A 19,897-nucleotide genomic window follows, 5' to 3' on the forward strand; every position below is an offset into this window, starting at 1 on the left:
TAAAAAAAAAAAGAGAGAAAAATGCAAGTGGGCCACAGGATCACAAATCTAGTTCTGGCAGAAACCTCAGAAGCCATCTAGTCCAAACCTCTCTTTAAAAAAAAAAATGAATTCAGTGGATTGAGAGCCAGACCTAGAGATAGGAGGTCCTAGGTTTAAATCTGGCCTAGACACTTCCTAGCTATGTGACCCTGGGCAAGTCACTTGACCCCCATTGCCTACCCTTACCACTCTTCTGCCTTGGAGCCAATACACAGTATTGACTCTGAGACAGAAGGTAAGAGTTTAAAAAAATAATAAAGAAAAAAAGAAATAAAAAGAAAAAATGAAGAAACAAGCCCCAGGAATTATTATTATTGCTGTTACTGTTATTATTTTAGAATTAGATCAGTATTTTATTTTATTCTGTTGTTTAGGCATGTCCAACTCTTCATGATCCTTTTTGAGCTTGGTTTTTTTTGGCAAAGATATGGTAGTAGTTTGCCATTTCCTTCTCCAGCTCATTTTACAAATGGAGAAACTGAGGCAAACAGGATTAAAGAACCTGTCCAGGGTCACAGAGTTAGTAAGTGACTTCTGGAAGGTCAAAGAGTAGTATCTGTCTCTTATCCTCTCTGGCATTGTCAAAAGAGATAACATTTGTAAATCACCAGACACAGTGCCTGACCCAGCAATTGCTTAATAAACGATTGCTCCCTTCACTCCCTGCCTTCTATCTACTCGCCTCCCTTCCTGGCTTTGCTTCTTCGTCATCGTATCTGTTATTCTTTGTCCTAATCTAGCTATGTCCTTTCTTCTTTTTATTCTCTCTTTCTTACTCTTCCTCCTTTTCTTTTTCAAGAACTTTTCATCTCTCAGACACAGACTTTGAGGGAGATGAACGCTAGAGATGCTTTTGGTCAGGGGTTTCTGTCAAGGCTCCTTTGGCAGACTCATGAAGGCCAGAGATCCCTCCTCAGAAGAACATTTTAAAATTCATGAAATACAATGTGTAGGCCTACAAAAGAAACGAATCGTGGGGAGATAGTTATCAAAATATTTTTTAAAAGTCAAGTTCACAGACCCCAGGTTAAGAACCTCTGGTAATGTCTGTGCGTCTGTCTTAGAGTTTCACCACGTCTCCCTGTCTCTTCTGAATTGTTTGGTCTGTCTTCGTTTTACAGATGAGGAAACCGTGGCTTTGGGAGGTTGTTTTTTTCCCCAAGTTCAAACAACCAAAAGGCAGCAAAATTAGAATTAGAACGCAGTTGGCTTTACTCTCCCACCAGGGCTCGTGCTGTCTCATCTCTCAGTCTCTCTTCCTGTTGGAGGCTCTTCCTCTTTGTCTCTCTGTTTTTGCCTTCTCTTCTCTCTGGAACTATCTTTTTTCTTTCTACTGTATAACTGCGGTCTCTCTTCCAGGCCACAGCCCCCACCCCTTCCACATAACACATACAATGTGGTTTGGGAACATTCTATTTTGAGGCTGGTGCTGCTGGCAGGCAGGGAAGGGTTGGGAGGAGAGAGTGATGGGAAGGATGGGGTTGTGGGGACCCTGAGGCCATCGTGGGCAAGGGGACCCCAAGAGGGGTGCAAAAATGCACCTCCTTCTAGGAGCTCCTGAAAAATGTTTCTGAGTTATCTGTTCTCTCCTCAGCCCAAGACAAATCCTCATCTCCATCTCTCCTGCCGAAACTGGAGGTAGCGCCATCTCCACACCTTGCAGAGGCAACACTGGAAGAAGACCCCCTAAAGGAAGAAGCTCCCCCTATGCCCCAGAGCAACGGACCAGGGCCCCCCCAGGCCCCGGAAAGCACTGAACCTGCCATTCCTTCAGAAGCTGTGACATGTGAGTCTAGAGAAAGGAGGTGTTGAAATGAATACAACAAGGGGGCCTCTTATGTGTGTGACACGATGCTAGCCACAGTAGGGGGATACAAGAGAAATGGAAAACAGGGTATATGCCTTCAAAGAGCTTAAAGACTGCTTGGGGAGATACACCCTTGCCCATAAGACACACCTACCACCCACGAATACAAACAATATATATATATATATATATATTCACGCATTCATACTAGTTAGAGTCTGTGTGACCCTAGGAAAGGCACATAACTTCAGTGACCCAGACACTGTCCGAGACCCAGTTTTTTAAAACTAGAAATTGCAAAGTAGGTGCTAATTTGCACTGGTATAGAGAAGCATTCCCTATGTGAATGCACTCACGGATCCAGTCTACACATCGATTTATATATCAATGCATATATTTATATATCTATGTATGTAGATATATAATAAGATTTTTCCCTTTGTAAGCAAATTAGGGCCTAAAGGAGCAGTGAACCCCTGCCCTTTTATTCTGAGAGGTCATGAGCAAAAGGGAGGCAGCACAGGATATATCTGGGGACAGGAGAGAAGAAGAGAAAAGGGGCATTCTTGTCCCTCTAAGATTCTGAATCTAGCCCAGGCACCTGATGGGTAAGACCCAGAACCAGCCCTCTAGTTGGGGCTGGGTAGGGAGAGTACTCATTAATCTATCTAGGGTAGTGATTCCCAAAGTGGGCACCACTGCCCCCTGGTGGGTGCTGCAGCAATCAAGGGGAGGCGGTGATGGCCACAGGTGCATTTATCTTTCCTATTAATTGCTATTAAAATTTTAAAAATATTAATTTCCAGGGAGCTAAGTAATATTTTTTTCTGGAAAGGGGATGGTAGGCCAAAAAAGTTTGGGAACCACTGGGCTAGGGCTATGTTTGACATTTTGGAAATCAGGGGGTGTTATAAGCCTCTCTCCTTGCTCTCTCCTAAATGGGAACCATGGGCATAAGGGAGAGAAGAGAGAGGTCAGCTTTCTGGGCACAGGGGAGGGTGGCATGGGGTCAGAGTGAGACAAATACCCCTTGTGTCTAGTGGGCTGTGGTATTTGCTCTGTGACTCAGCTCCCTGTCCCCCATCCCCACCTCCAAAAGCATAGGCAGCCTCTGTGTCTCCCTCCCACACCCTCACCCTCCTCCCACCCAAGCCCTGGCCACATACATATTTGGTTCCAAGGAGGAGATTTATGGTGTGGGAAGCATGACGTGGGGGGTATGGGAGAGCTCTCAAGGACTCTAAGCAATAGCTGTTCCCACCATAATGGATGGAAACACGAGGGTTCTGAACTAGGCTGAGAACTCCTGGTTGTGTAACCCCCTCCATTTATATATCTGAGGAAGCCCCCCAAAAGAGCACCCAGCATGAAACTTCTCTAGTGTCTTTTCCCTCCAGTGTCCCTAAGCTTCTTCTAGTGTCTTCTGGCTTCCTCTCTTACAGTTTCTGCTCTATTGCCCCTGTTTTCAGGTCTCCTCTATTATTCTTCTGTTTTCCCCCATTTCCTTTCTTCTTTGGTGGGCTCCCTCTCCTCCTATGCTCCTTCCATCCAAAATGCTGCTCAGGGGGAGAGAAGCAGAGATGCTGTGTGTTATTTGTATGTAGCATGCATATTGGCATGTAGCATGTTATCAGCACGCTGTGTGTTATTTGTATGTGATGCATTGTTGCATGCATGAGCATGTTATGTGTCTGAGATGTGTGTTATAGAAATGTGTGTTGTATATGTATATATTGTGTATATATTGTGTGCAGTGTGCATCAGGTATGTATTGTGTGCATGTGTGTATACAATGTATATATGTGTGTTGCGTGTATTATGTGTATGTGTGTATTATTGTGTGTATGTGTGTACTATGTGTGTATGAGGGCAGCCCCAAAGGTTCGAGGGACAGGCTGGAGAAGAGGAGGTGGGAAGGGCATTCCTCTCCAAACAGATGTTTCTAATAATTCCCCCCATCACGTGAAGGGCAGAAATGGCTGGGCTTTGGGGGGCAGGGAGGGGCTGCTGATTAACTGCTTCGGTGCCTGCTCCTCCCCAGACCTTCTCTCTCCTTCTCAGGGGAGAAACCAGCTCTGTCAGCAGACTGAGGCAGCTATGGACCTGAGAAACGAGGGTCCGTCTGAGCAAAGCAGTCTGGCAGGGGCAAAGTACTTTCCAAACATATGATCCTCGGAGCCGCAGGAGTGGAGTCTTATCTCCCCTGCCCTCAAACAGCCAGGCATGCTGGGGAATGAGGCAAAGCCCACTGGACCGAAGCTGAGAGTCCAAGCTCTGTAGCCAGCCACTAGCCCTCTGGGGGCTTCATGCTCCTCTTTTGTGAAATGAGCAGCTTAGATTACGTGGTCTCTATGGTCCCTCCCATTCCATGTTGTGCGATCAAAGCTTTGTCTGTTCTAAGGTCTCTCTATTTTGTGCTTAGACATCCTTCATGTTTAAGGTCCCTCCAAGCTCAAACATTCTGCATTTTATGTTCTGACATTCTATGTTCTGAAGTCCTTCTCTGTGCTAACATTCTGTGTTTAATTAACGTTCTATGGTCCAAGGTCCCCCTGAGTTCTAACATTCTGTGTTTGAACATGTATCATATGTATATCCTAATAGATCCTATAGTCTATGACATCCTATATATTGATCTCCTATATAACCTATAAATATACATGCCTTCTATATAGTCTATATACCTCCCAATATATCCCATAGCCTATATATCTACAGCCTAATAGACCCTATATTACTTGAAAATTTATTTATTTAGAATATTTTTCCATGTTTCCATGATTAATTTTCTTTCCCTCCCCTCTTCTCTCCCCGCTCCCAGAGCCGAACAACAATTCCACTGGGCCATACGAATGTTTAAACCCTATATTCTATGACATTCGATACATGGCTTTCTCCTATATATCCTACAAATATATGAGCCTTCTATATAGCCTATATATCTCCTAATATATCCTATAGCCTATGTATGTATATCCTAATAGATCCTATATGTGGCTTTCCCCTATATATCCTATAAATATATATCTTCTATATAAACTATACATATATATGTGTATATATATATATCCTGATATAACCTGTTATCTGATAGAGACAGAGACAGAGACAGAGACAGAGAGACAGAGAGAGATAGGTAGATAGAGAGATAGATAGATAGATAGATATAGATCTCCTAAGATCCATCCGAACTCTGACATCCTGTGTTTTTTGTTCTAACATTTTACAATCTAAAATCCCTTTCCATTCTAAAGTTCCATGTTTACACATTCCATCTTCCAAGAACCTTTCCAGTTCTTATATTGTGTGTCTGAATATTCTCTATCCTAAGGTCTGTCTGCGCTTTGACATTATGTGTTTTGTGTTCTAATAATAATAACTAACATTTGTGTATACTATGTGCCACACTCTGCTAAGCATTTATAATTATGTATTATCTTATTTGGTCTTCACAAAAAACTCTGGACATTCTGTATTCTAAGGTTCCTCCCAGCTCTGACATTCCGTGTTCTCTGCTTATATATTCTGTGTTCTAAGGTCCTTTCCAGTTCTGATATCTATGTTTAAACCTTCTTTATGTTCTAAGGTCTATCCAAGCTCTGACGTTCTATGTTTTGTGTTCTAACATTCTGTGTTCTAAGGTTCCTTCTAGCTCTGACTTCTTGTGTTCTCTGGTTGTACACTCTGTGTCCTGTATTCTAAAGTGTCCAAGCTCTGAGATTATAAGCATCAATGATTTTGTGAACCTATGCATTCTAAGTGAGAAGACCCTCCTAGGGACTAACCTGACATCCTGGGCCCATGGGGGCTCTTGGAGGCTCCCTAGCCCCTTCCCTTTTTTCTTCTCTCCCTAGGCCAGCCTCAGGGGCTTCCCTCCCCAAGGGGACTTCCTGGGCCCTCCAGCTTTACCCCACTCTTGCCCAATGGTGCTGGCCATTCCCCGGAAGCAGGTGGCCCCAAGAGGTCAGGGAACGGCACACTGGGTGGCTCCAGAGCCCACCGGAAGCTACAGCCACACTCATCGTTCGCCAGCCAGGGCAGCAAGAAGAGCAAGGGAAGCACAAAATCAGCGGCTTCCCAGATCCCCATTGAGGCTCAGGAAGGTAAAAACAAACAAATAAATCTTACCCCCAAACTCTTCCATAAAAGGTAAATTGTGGTCCTCTATATATTCAGCTGCTTGAAATTGGGTGCTAAGAAAGGGAAGGACACTTCTATCAACAGGTTCCCTCCTTTCAGTGCAGTATAAATGGGGTTGGCAGAAGTAGATTCTCTTATCCAGTAAAGTATAAGGAAAAGACTACTGGATTTGTAGAACTGGTTTGAATTCTGTTGTTGTGCAACCTTGGGTAAGTTATGTGCCTTCTCTGATCTTCAGTAGCATTATCTGTAAAAATAGGAGGGGGGGGTTTACTCAATGTTGTTTAAGGCCCTTTCCAGCTCTAAATACTATACAATGGAATGAGAATTGGCTTTGGAATAAATTTTGTTGTTGTTCAGTCATTTTTAGTCATGTCTGACTCTTTGGGACTCTCATTGAGGGTTTTCCTGGCAAAGATACTAAAGTGGTTTGCCATTTCCTTTTCTGGTTCATTTTACAGATGAGGAAACTGAGGCAAACAGGGTGAAATGACTTGTCCAGGGTCACACAGCTATGTGGTATCTGAGACCAGATTTGAACTCAGGGTGATGAGTCTTCCTGACCTCAGGCTCTGCACCACTAGCTACCCCTCTTAGTAAGCCCTAGAGCTTAAAAATAGCTCTGCTACTTACCTTGTGACCTTGGGGAAATTGCTTGACCACCTTGGGTCTAAATTTTCTTGTCTGTAAAATGAGGAGGCTGGCCAATCATCTCCAGGGTCCCTTCTGGTTTAAGATCTCTGGCCCTATGATTCTGGCATTCTCTTCCTGTCAGTATATTCCATCTGTAGCCAACCAGACATGTGGAATCAGTAAACTAGCATTTTATTCTGTGTCTGGTCCTGTGGTGGTTGTGGGAAAAGGGGAAGGTGTGGTTCCCCACCCTTGAGGCAGCTGATAGCTCAGAGGATAGAATACTGGGCTTGGAAGTCCGGAAGACCTGAGTTCAAATGTGGCCTTGGATACTGACTTAGATGTGTGAGCTTGGGCAAATCACTTAACTGTAGCCTGCCTCAGTTTCCTCATCTGTAAAATGGGAATAATAATAGAATAGAATAGAATAATATCAAATGAAATGATAATTGTACAGTGCTTATATAACCGTTACCTATTATTGTTATTGTTATTGTTATTATTATTATTATTACTACTACTAGCTGTGTGACCCTGGGAAAATCATTTCTCTTCTGCCTGTATCAGTTCTTCAAATGTAAAATGGGGATGATAAGAGCTCTCACCTTGCAGGGTTGTTATAATAGGATCAAATGAGATAATATTAGTAAAGTGCTTAATACAGTGACTGGCACGTAATAGATGATATGTTGATGTTTATTCCCTTAACCCCAGCCCTCACCCCTACCCACCCACTGAGTCCAGCCGCTATTATTGATAAAGACGTAGTTCAGTGGAATGGAAAGAGTGCTGAGCTCTTGGTCAGGAACCAAGCTGGAACTTGGGTGAGGTAACTGGGGCTCTTCCCTAGGGCACCAAAATTTAGAGAACTCTGATAGCACTTTCAACTGAGAGCAGAATCATCTAACCATGTCCCCAAAGTGGCAAGAATAATATATTAAAATAGGAAGCCATTACATGCTAATTCCTCCCCCAACTGCCTGCTCTGAACCAGTCCTATCCCACTCCTTTATTTTTACCCCTACAGAAGCCCCCTCAGCAGAGTTTCTAGGGTCTCTCCCTTCCCAATCAACCAGCTCATTTTTTAAAAGTTGATTTGAGGACACATTTTGTGCTGTTTATGCCAACTATGTTGTTTGAAGCTTGCTCTGGTTACCAAAATTGCTAACTATTGCTCTGGCAAGGAAGCTCAAGTTTTCTGCTCCTGGCTTTACCACTGACCCACTGTGTGGTCTTATGCAAATCACCTCCCCTCTCTGGGCACCAATTTCCTATAAAATGAAAGGGTTAGACTAGAGGACTTCTAAGGGCTCTTCCAGCTCAAATGATCTTGGAGTCTAGGATTCTAAAGCAGAATGATACAGGGGGAAAGAGAGTTAGATTTCGAGTCAGAGGCCTTGGGCTTAAATCCAGCCCTGCCACATGCTAGGGCAGCTAGGTGGCACAAAGGATAGAATGTTGCACTTGGAGTGAGAAAGACTCATCATTTCTGGCCTCTGGCACTAGCCGTGTGCCCCTGGGCAAGTCATTTAACCCTCTTTGCCTCAGTTTCCTCATCTGTAAAATGAGCTGGGGAAGGAAATGGTAAACCACTCCAGTGTCTTTGCCAGAAGAGCCCCAAATGGGGTCACAGAGAGTCAGACACAACTGGACAACAACAACTTGCCATGTGCTATCTAGGGTGACTTTGGGCAAATTCCTCTGGCCTCAGTTTCTTCCTCTGTAAAATGAGAGGGTTAGATTAGAGAAGCTAGAAGGTCCCTTCCAGTTCTGAGCCACGACCCTGGGATCTTAGGTTCTAGCATTTCACTAATGTTCCTTCCTCTGTTTCTGCTTCCCTCATTTCCCACCCTCACTCTGCATCGCCGCCTCCAGACTGCTGCGTCCACTGCATCCTCTCCTGCCTGTTCTGTGAGTTCTTAACGTTGTGCAACATTGTCTTGGACTGTGCCACCTGCGGCTCGTGCTCCGAGGACTCGTGCATCTGTTGCTGCTGCTGCGGAGGATCAGGGGAATGTGCCGATTGCGACCTGCCCTGCGACATGGACTGCGGTATCATCGATGCCTGCTGCGAATCAGCCGACTGCCTGGAGATCTGCATGGAGTGCTGTGGGCTCTGCTTCTCCTCCTGACCCCTGGCCCCAGGAGAGGCGCTGGGGGGGACTGCAGACGGGGCAGGGCGCTCCCAGCCTAAACTTCTACCCCCTCACGTCCCCACTCCCCACTACGGATCAAACTGTCCCCTTACCGAGGATTCCACTGGAGTTGACTTGAAGAGACAACTCCAGTCTAGAGCCAGAGGAGGAGATACAGGGGAAGCATCATAGCCATCCCCTTCCTTTCGTCTCTTCCTCCTCAAACCCCAGCACCCTGGACTAAGCCTGGAGCCCCAATAGGGAAGAATCCCACGACTTAGAGACCCAGGAGTCCCAGTCAGTTAGTCAATCAAGCAACAAGTATTTATTAGTCTAAGGTCTTAGGGGCCTGTCCTCTGCCCCTGCAGCAACAGAGCTGAGCACAGGAGAGCTGGTAGAGAAGGACCACCAGGGATGACTCCAAGAAGGGACTCCATCCTGGAAGTAAGCGAAGACCTGGCTCCCTGCGCTGGAGCCCTCGGGACCAGGCTTCAGTACACTGTGAAAGTCAAGGGAGAGGAGCCTCGGGGAGCCAGGACCCTGCCAGCCACCCATGATCTTGGGCCTGAGGAACTGGGGATTGGATGGGGCTCCCTAGAGCGTGAGCTGAATGAAGGTGGTAGAGAAGGAAGAAGGGACAAACAGAAGTCCTGAATTTCTCTACCTCTCACCAACCTTAGCCCCAGACTCTCTCTGACTCTATCCCAGCCTCTGGGGCAGCTAAATGTGAAGAAAAAAAAAAGAGACAAACTTCATTTGGGGTATTCATCCCCATCTCTCTCCCCCTCTTTACTCTTTCCTCTCTCCTGGGCTTTCCTTAGATGCTCAGCCAAATAATGACCTAGGAGAGGAGGGCAAAGCCTAGAGATGGGGTGCATATAGAGAGAAGAAAGGGGAGGGGGTGGGCAACCGTATGGAAGAGACTGGAATGGGTGGTGGGAGGGAAATGGGGGGATGGGGAGGGTCAGGCCTGTTAGTTGCTGTAAATAAATATCTTTGCCATTTCACATTTCCCCAGCGTGTCATTCTAGAACCAGATCCGAGGGGCTAGAAAGGGCATGAGTTGATCAGACCCAACTCTGATTTTGCAGATGAGGACGCTGACTTGCCCAATGTCATAAGGCTAACAAGCTGCAGAGCTGGAGCCCAACCTAGGTATTTTGGCCCCAAAGTCAGGAATCTTTCTATTTGCAAAATAGATGGACTGTTCTTGGAGCACCCAATTCTCCAATCCCGCTTCTGTTTCACTCTCTGAGATGGGTGTGGGAGACAGAGAGCCGAATGGCCACAGTCTCTTTCCCTTGCCCTGTGAAAAGTAAGAGTTCTGGATGGGCTTGGCTGTAGGAGATATTCAGGGGTCTGGGAGAAAGGAGTTAACTCCTGGCAGAGAAGTTAATTAATAACAGATATGTTCCATTTCAATTAATTAATCGCCTGCTGACTGCAACTTTTTAGAGTCTGCTCCCTAGGACACCGTCTTCCAAGACAAGAAGCAATTCCCACACCAGCAGGGGAATGGTGCCTAGAGATGTGGCTGACCCTTGCATTGGCACCCTCTCTAAGGCCCTTGGCTGGCAACCTAAGCAGCTCCTATCTCTGACTGGGGTTGGGATTGGGGAAGAAGGCAGAGTATAATGGCACATCTGGGAGCAGAAATACTACAAAATTTCCACCCTCTGCTGTTTTAGAAGATTCCCTCAAAGTCTCCCAGGAAGATGATCTTTTGAGGTGTTTATTTTTTAACCCCCCACTTTCCATCTTACTACTAAATCTTGGCAATTGGGGTTAAGTGACTTGCCCAGGGTTACACAGGTAGGAAGTATCTGAGGCCAGATTTGAACCAAGGACTTGTCTCTAGGCCTGGCTTTCAATCTGAGCCATCTAGCTGCCTCACCCCCTTTTTTTAGACTCTTACCATCTGACTTAGAATCAAGTCTAAGACAGAATAGTGGCAAGAGCTAGGCAATCAAGATTAAATGATTTCCCCTGGGGTCACACAGCTAGGGAGTGATTTGAACCCAGGACCTGGCATCCTATCCACTGAGTCACCTAGCTGCCCCCAATGTGGGCTTTATTAATGGACAAGAGAGGACAGAATCCCTGACCTGAACCTAGGAGGGCCTGAAGCAATAACCAGAGCTTGGTGGGTGAGTTAGCTTTGAAAAAAGTAAAAAGAATTCAAATTATTCAGCTTGGAAAAGAGAAAGCTGAGGAAGGAGGACCAATGTACCCCAAGCAACCATCACTGACTTTTTTTGTTGTTGTTGTTGTTGTTTTTTGTTGTTTTTTTAAACCCTTGTACCTCAGTGTATCGTCTCATAGGTGGAAGATTGGCAAGGGTGGGCAATGGGGGTCAAGTGACTTGCCCAGGGTCACACAGCTGGGAAGTGGCTGAGGCCGGGTTTGAACCTAGGACCTCCTGTCTCTAGGCCTGACTCTCACTCCACTAAGCTACCCAGCTGCCCCCCATCACTGACTTTTTAATGAGCTTCTACACTCTGTTTGGAGGCCTGGAGGCAGAGGGTGAGAGAGGAGGATACAGAGAAGCAGAAATATGAACTCCCTTAAGTGGCTTACAATCTAACTTAGGAGACAGGGCCAAGGTGTGAAATAATGAAAGAAAACAGAAATCTTAAACCAATTCTGGCAGTTGGGAAACTCAGTTAAGGGAGGAATTAGTGTGAACAAGAATCCACGGAGAAGGCCTCATGCAAGAGGTAGAATTGAGCCAGGTCTTACTCCTCTGATTTCTCCTGACACTCGTTGTCCACTTTAGTCCGGACCCTTTTTCAACTAACTTAGATTTGAAAAGTTTTTAAGTGCTTACCATGTACGAAGCACTAAGGTAGATCCTTAGTGGATGCGGAGTACAAAATAAAACCAAAACAAGCCTCAAAGAGTTTATGTCCATCTCTTCTCTCCTAGACTGGTCTGGCTTAGAGGCAGATGGGAGTGTGAGTGGATAGAGCACTGGGCCTTGAATCAGGAAGATCTGAGTCCAAATCTAGCCTCAGATATCTCCTAACTGGGTGACCCTGGAGAAGTTGTTTCCCCTTTATCTGTCTCAGTTTCCTTGATTACAAAATGGGGTTAATAATAGCACTTACTTCCTAGGATTGTTATGAGAATCAAATAAGTTAATATCTCTAAAATATACTTAGCACAGTGCCTAGACACTATATAAATGTATGTTTCCTTCCTTTCTTCCTTAACCAATTGGAGTTTCCAAATTAGTCTACCCCTCTAAATCCATCCCTCATGTTGGTGCCTCTTCAACAAACATGGCAGCCCAGAGGGTGGAGCAGCTAGGTAGCAGAGTGGGTAGAGTGCCAGGCCTGGAGTTCAGGTTCAAATCTGGCCTTAGATACTTCCTAGCTGTGTGACCCTGGGCAAGTCATTTAACCTCCATTGCTTAGCCCTTACTGCTCTAGAATTAATACCTAATATCAATTCTAAGCCAGAAGGTAAGTTAAAAAAAAAACAAACAAGCATTGGGAAGATGACATGGTTCTAATCACATTCTTTTGCCTAAAATCTGTCAGTGGCGTATATATATATATACACCTATTGGATGAAGTAAAGATTCTTGATTTCTTCCTATGTTCTGTGTTTTAGTCAAATTGAATTACTCTCTTTTTTCTCACCCTATTATCTCTGATCCCTATTTGCCAAAGCCCATCCACCTATGAGACTAGACTCTTATGACCAACCATCAGGATGCTTCCTTTTTTATCTCAAGACCTCAGGTTTCACTCCCTTCACCAAGCCTTTCCTGATTCCTCTCCATGCCTTGTCTTCCCTACCTGCCCCAACTGATCTCTCCCTCCTTTTCAGAGCACTTTGGCAGGACTATTCCTTCAAAAGTATAAGATCCTGGTCAGACAGTGAGTAAACATTAAGCACCTACTATGTGCCAATCACTGTGCTCAGTACTGGAGAGACAAAAAGAGGTAAAAGTCCCTGCCCTCCAAGGGGCCCCCAATCTAATGGAGCCCACACTCAGAGCTAGAAGGGACCTCAAAGGCTAGCTAGCGCAACTTTCTCATCTGACAAATAAGGAAACTGAGGTCCAGGGAAGTTAAGTGACTTAGGATCATAGATTTAGACCTAGAAAGACCATGAGCTTAGAGGTCATGAAGTCTGATGCCCTCATTTTACATTTGAGAAAACTGAGGATAAGTGATTTGCCCAAGATCACACAGGCAATATCAGATACATGATTTCAATCATGGTCTTCTGATAGCTCCAGAGCCTGGTTGGTTTGGGTTTTTTCCCACTATACCATGTTGCCTCCCTTTATCTAACTGTCCCTTACTTCACAGTTATTCATTTACTTCTTTCCCTCTCTACATGCCTTCAGTGCTTTATACAGTGAAGACTTCACCCATGTTTATTGAATAAATGAATGAATGAATGGATGAACAGGATTGAGAAACATGGGATTTATTAAATCTCTAAAGAGACATATGGTAGATAGAGTAAGATATGAGGGCTGATAATGAAGATGAGAAGGGATGAGATGTTTAGATAAAAAAAATTCCCCTACCTCCTCAAGTCTCAGAGGAAAATGTCTCAACCTTCGGATCCAGACACAGAATCCTAAAAACTTAAAAGCTAGGATGGGTCTTGGAGATCCTCTAGACCCAGGATGCTTAAATTTTTCTGTCCCCTTTGACACCCTGGTAAAGCCTAGAAATCCTTTCCTGCAATGTTTTTCAAAGCAGAAAATAAAATACAAATGAAACCAATTATATAGATTTTATTGAAATATTTTGTTATTGAAATATTTTGCAAAACAAGAGCACAGATCCTGTGTTTGTAACCCCTGATCTTGTCTAATGATCTGGTTATACAGAAGAGAGGGGCAGCTGGATGGGGCGATAGAAAGAATACCAGGCTCCAGAGTCAGGAAGACTCATCTTTCTGAATTCAAATCTGGCCTCAGATTACTAACTGTGTGATCCTGAACAAGCTACTTAACCCTCTTGGTCTCGGGTTCCTCATCTGTAAAATGAGAAGGAAATGGCAAAACCACTTGAGGATCTTTGCCAAGAAAACCCTGATGGGGTCGCAGAGAACCAGACATGACTGAGGTGACTGATATGACAAAATGCAGATGAGAACATGGGTCCAGAGAGGTCTCCCCTCTGGTCATAAAGTGAGTTGCTGACAGAAGGAGGACCTGCAGCCAAATCTCCTAACTCCCACTCAAATATTCAATCGACTTGACCACATACTATACCCTGTTCCCAGGCAGTTGGGGGAGGGAGGGGAATAAGTATTTATTAAGCACCTACTATATGCCAGTTGTTTTACAAATATCATCTTCTTTGTTCTTCATGTCCTCCCCCCCCTCCTTTTTTTTTTAAACCCTTACCTTCTATCTTGGAGTCAATACTGTGTAGTAGCTTCAAGGCAGAAGAGTGGTAAGGGCTAGGCAATGGAGGTCAAGTGACTTGTCCAGGGTCACACAGCTGGGAAGTGTCTGAAGTCAGACTTGAACCTAGGACCTCCCATCTCTAGGCCTGGCTCTCAATCCACTGAGCTACCCAGCTGCCCCCCCTCTCATGTTCCTTTAAGATACTGTTATTATCCCCATTTTGTAGTTGAGGAAACGGAGACAGGCAAAGGTTAAGTGACTTGTCCAGTCTCATAGCTAGTGAGGATGTGTGTTCTCACTTGAATTTAGGTCTTGTTGAGTCCATGCCCTTCACTCTAACCACTGCAGCACCCAGCTGCCTGAAAGAGGCAGGAACATCTTGGGGCTTGGCTCCTCCTCCCACTTTCCCTGCTGACCTTACAGTTAACATCACTGTGCCCCCATTCTTGGGAGCCAAATGGACAAAGGAACTGGAAAGTCTGTTCTTCAGGATCACATGGGAGTCAGTGAGGAGGTCAGCGAGGACCCCGCCTCAGCCCAAGACTCAGAGAGGAATTGTGAGATGGGAGCAGACCTCTGTTGAGAGCTCAACCTCAGGAAGAGGCACCCCAGCAGCCCAAATAGTGATTTCCTGCTACAGAGGCAGAGCTGTTTTCTTTAGGACGGTGGCTGAAACCAGAGAGGCCAGGAGGGGGAAGGGAGAGAAGCTGGCTGGGACTAGGGGGGCTCACTGGGGGATGGGCTCCAGTCAGCACACACACAAAATCACACATATACTGGCACATAGAAAAACTTAGGAATACAGGACTGAGTCACAAAAGGCTCTTGGAGAATAGAAAAAAGCGGTACACTCATCTAAGCAACCACCCGCAAGACAGTCGTACACAAAGATGCTCCACAGAGCCATAGAACGTCTGAGCTGGAAGGATCTTGGCACACAGAGCACTGAATGTGAGGGCTGGAAGGGACCTTAGAATTTTTGTTGTTGTTCAGTCATTTCCAACTCTTTGTGACCCCATTTGGGTTGAGTTGGCTTTTTTTTTTTTTTTGGCAAAGATACTGGAGTGGTTTGCCATTTTCTTTTCCAGCTTATTTTACAGATGAGGAAACAGAAGCAAATAGAGTGAAGAGACGTGCCCAGGGTCACACAGCTCATAAGTGTCTGAGATCAGATTTGAATTCTGGTCTTCTTGACTCCAGACTCTATCCATTGCTCCACCAAGCTGCTCTGGTCTTAGAATAGAGAATGCTATGTAAAACCCAGTGGAATTGCTTGTCAACTGGGGAAGAGGGGAAGGAGACGAAATGAATCATGCAAACCTGGAAAACTTACGTGTAGATTTGTTACTGGAATAAAATGAAGAAAACAAACAAAAATAAATACAATGGAATATAGAATGTTAGAACACAGAGCATAGACTGTTAGGGCCGGAGAAGACCTTAAGAGATCATTTAATGCAACTACGTCACTTTATAGATGAGAAAACTGAGGTTCAGAGAAATTAAGTGACTCCCTAAAAGCTCATGCCAGCAGTAAGTGGAAGAAGGATTCAAACTCAGGTTTTCACAAGTGATGACTCTTTAGACACTGTCAATCTTATCGATATATTCCAACACACAGATACTTATTCTAATATCAACATCATCACAGCTCATATTTCTAGAGTGCTTTTCTCACAACCAATCTGTATTACACATATGTTAATAGAATATCTAACAATGAAACTCAATCATTACATACCAAAAAAAAAGAAAAAGATACAAAGTATGGTCAAAGGATGATTGGTCCCATTTTATAGATAAGGTAACTGAGGTTCAAAGGAGATAACGTGCCCAGGAAAAATGGTGTAACTAGCTGGAATTTGGCAAATGTTCACATGAGCACTCACAAAGATAGAAGTGTGCTAGCATTTGTATAATTCAAAAGCTCACAGATGCTGATACCACATATTAATTATACGCAGGGATATAGCATGCATTCATATGGGCTCACCAGGGACCACCTATTGGGCCTTACAAGCTGAGCCCCAAACTGCAGCACACATTTTTAAGTAATTCTTGAAGCTCTGGCCAGGACTGGGCAATGGAATCCAGAGGAGCTGCCAAGAGAACACACAGACACAGAAGTAGTCAAGTAAAGACTGCTCCCCAGGTGCTGAGTTCTAAAGTTCTCTACTGGATTTTCAGAGATTCAGAGGAAGAAGGAGCTTTAGACTTTGCCCTGGGAAGACCTCCAGTCCAATGGGGAAGACATAATTTCCATCCTTCGAGTGTTTGGTATCTGATGGGAAGACACAGCCTCAGCTCTAGGGGAATCCCCAATCTATGGGGGAGAAACTTGGTAAGATCATAAAGGAATCTCATCAAGGAAAGCTTCGTGGAAAAGGTGAGTTTAGCAGGAGGAAAGAGAATTTAGACTAGCTGAACCACTGAAGAGACTCAGGGATAGCTAGCATTTCTCACAAACACCCCAGGGCCGGCAGCCAGCCCCAACAGAGAATGATGGAGCTCTGCAGGCTCAGCTGTGGTTTTGCCTTTGGCTTTTCTTCTCCCAGATTTATAGAATGGGTGTGGTGAGGTGAAGTGAGCTGCATCTAGGAGATGGGAGGGCCAGGGGTTAATGGAAGGTGATGGCAGGGGAGGTAAAGGCATTCGATGTTACTGAAGGTCCTTGTTTATGTGTGGATGAGGTTGGAAAGAATGATGTGCCACCCCCTCTGCGTTACATTCAAAGTGACCTTTAGAAGACAAGTCCTGCCTCTCCTCAGCCCCATCCGCAGAGTCCGCCTTGGGCAAACTGGCAAACAGGGAACCTTGTCTTTAGCCCCTCGGCTTTCAGAGGCATCTTTCTCCTCCAGGTTCCCAGTGGCCAAATTCTGTCTCTCTGAGTCGCCCCTCCTCCCATCTAGACAGTCACCCATGTTCTAGACTAGAAGTCCCTACCCTTCTGTAATGTGGATCCCTTTCGCCAGTGTGGTGAAGACTATGGACCTATAATGTTTTAAAATACATAAATTGGCATTAAATTCTGTAATTTTTTCCAAGTTCCTACTAGATTTATTTTCTTTAGTCATGTAATCAATGCATTTTCAGTAAAAGGTAAACATACATGCAACTGAAAAGAAAAACAAAAATAAGCAAACAAAATCCTGTTTATTTCTGGAAACATCCTTAAGTTGGCAAATTAAAAATGCAGGTACAGCTTCTTTTAAAGTCATTACCATTACTTAGATGTTAGAAAACTATTGAGTAATTGGCATTAAATTTTGTAATTTTTTATATGTTCCCCCTAGTTTTTTCTTTTATTTATATATTCAACGTATTTTCAATGAAATGTTAAAAAAATCCACAAAATAAAAAACCCCAATACATACAGTAAAATACATGGAACTACAAAGAAAACCAATTGTATTGAAATGACATTCTCAGAAATTAATTTTTTTAAAGCCTATGAATACCTGGTTAAGAATCCCTGTTCTACAAATTGTGGTTTCTATTGGTAATGGAATACTATTGTGCTGAAAGGAATAATGAACCAGAGGAATTCCATGTGAACTAGAACGACCTCCAGGAATTGATGCAGAGTGAAAGGAGCAGAACCAGGAGAACCTTATACACAGAGACAGATACACTGTGGTACAACCGAATGTAATTGACTTCTCTACTAGCAGCAATGAAATGATCCAGGACAAGTCTGAGGGACTTATGACAAAGAACACTATCTACATCCAGAGAAAGAACTGTGGGAGGAGAAACACAGAAGAAAAACAACTGCTTGATCACATGAGTCAATGAGGATATGATTGGGGATATAGACTCTAGAGATCACCCTAAATGCAAATATCAATAATATAGAAATAGGTCTTGATCAATGATACATGTAAAACCCAGTGGAATTGCTCATTGGCTAGAGGAGGGGAGGGAAAGAACATGATTCATGTAACCATGGAAAAATGTTCTAAATTAAACAAATAAATAAACTTTAAAAAAGGAATCCCTGTTCTAGATCTTCCCATCTCCAACCATCCTCCTAATTCTGCTCAAGGCCTTGTTTTTTGGTTTTTAGCTGTGAGATCTTAGGGAAGTCACTTTCACTTTGTCAAGAATAAGAGAATGTTAAGACTTAGTTCAACTTTCCCTCTTTGAAACTGCTTCCTCATCTGTACCAGGAGGCAGTTGGCCCAAATAATCTCCAAATTTTCTTTGAGCTCTAACATCTGATGATTCAAGGATCTTTGTAGCCCAAATCCCTGTAAACTTCTTCCTCCATTGCCTCCTTTTTGGCAAAGGGGACAACATGGTGTGGTGGGGAGAATACTAGAGTCAGGAGATTTGGGTTTCAATCCTGACCCTGCCATTCACTCCACTAAGACAAACTGACTCTCTTCTTTCCATCTCAGTTTCCTCCTCATCTGTAAAATAGGGGAAGTCAGACAGTTAGACTAGATAAAAGCCAAGGTCTTTTCCAGCCATAATATTCTATGACTTCTCATCTACCTAACCTAATCTCTGTCAATGTGTTTTTGGGACAGGATTATCCTCCCTGGATTTTTTTTACCTTTGAGGGCATTTTCACTGAAGGGCCTTCTAGAGACATTGCTTTCACGTTTGTTGCCTAGAATGACTTGAAGGGTAGGAATTTGGCTCTATGTAGGAGGGCAGCTAGGTGGCACAGTGGATAAAGCACTGGGCTGGGGTCAGGAAGATCTGAGTTAAATCTAGCCTAAGATACTTACTTGCTATGTGACCCTGGACAAGTCACTCAAACCTGCTTGCCTCAGTTTCCTCATCTATAAAATGAACTGGAGAAGGAAGTGGCAAACACTTCAGTGTCTTGGCCAAGAAAATCCCAAAAGGGGACATGAAGAGTCAGGCATGACTGAATAACAAAAAAGAGGGTAGGGTGGCATTAAGGGAAACAAGTTGGAGAGATGATTTTTGAGCAGGTGACATTCTACCCACATTTTAAGGTCATTTCTGTAACCCAACTAAAGTAGGCCAGAAGAGAGAGAACTGTTCTTGAGCTTTGATGGCAGAGTAAATGGAAAAGGGACTCCAGGGCTCTTGGGTTGACCAGAGGAAGTAGATAAACTTGGCTGCCTCTATTTCTGTGTGGCCTAGGAATATGGAGACCTAACAAACTGGGGGCTGCTGTTCACCCCATCTCCAAATACTTTTCCCTCTTCCAAAGTCAGGAAAAGGAAAATCAGGGTGCTTGACCAAGTTCCCATAAGTCAGGGGCTCAAATACTTATAAGAATGTAGGAATTGGTAGATTTTAGATGCCATCTAGTGAGGAAACTGAGACCCAGAGGGAGGATGTGTCCTGGCCAAGAATGCTTGGCTGGTAGAGGGTAGAACCTAAACCTGATGTTGCCAAGACCAGAAGTCTTGGCACTCTGCCATGCTTCTGTCTGTCCTCAGTGGAGGGTGGGGTGCAGGTATAGAGGGGGTTGGGCCATCCCTGCTCCATATATCTCCAAGAATCCTTGCAAGAGTCTGGCTGTTTGCCTGTCTTTGCTGTGAGAAGAAAGAGCTGACACCCATTCTTGGCTCGTGCCTCCCGGCTGAGAACATAAGCCCATCCAAACTCCAGCCTGGGTCAGCTCCTGATTTCTATAGCCCAAAGTTCCACTCTTCTCCCATCAGGGGCAAGAGATGGGAGGGTGAGGATGTCCCTATTGACATAAGCCTCACAGATGAGGGATGGGCCCTAAATATCACTAGCTTCTTTAATAACATTACCCAGAACTGTCCACTA

At 44.4% G+C, this 19,897-nt stretch overlaps 1 protein-coding gene across 1 annotated transcript in view; it reads left to right on the forward strand.

Annotated features, from left to right (window-relative positions):
• MDFI (MyoD family inhibitor) overlaps positions 1–9,623 on the forward strand; it is a 25,381-nt gene extending 15,758 nt beyond the window's left edge. Inside the window, exons 3-5 of the mRNA XM_044673739.1 lie at positions 1,637–1,828; positions 5,704–5,952; positions 8,498–9,623. Coding sequence (XP_044529674.1) covers positions 1,637–1,828; positions 5,704–5,952; positions 8,498–8,754 — 698 coding nt within the window. The 3' untranslated portion in view covers positions 8,755–9,623. The remainder of the gene's footprint in view (positions 1–1,636; positions 1,829–5,703; positions 5,953–8,497) is intronic.
• The last annotated feature ends 10,274 nt before the right edge of the window (positions 9,624–19,897 follow it).

The sequence above is a fragment of the Gracilinanus agilis genome, chromosome 4 (assembly GCF_016433145.1).
Source record: "Gracilinanus agilis isolate LMUSP501 chromosome 4, AgileGrace, whole genome shotgun sequence".
NCBI lineage: Eukaryota > Metazoa > Chordata > Mammalia > Didelphimorphia > Didelphidae > Gracilinanus > Gracilinanus agilis.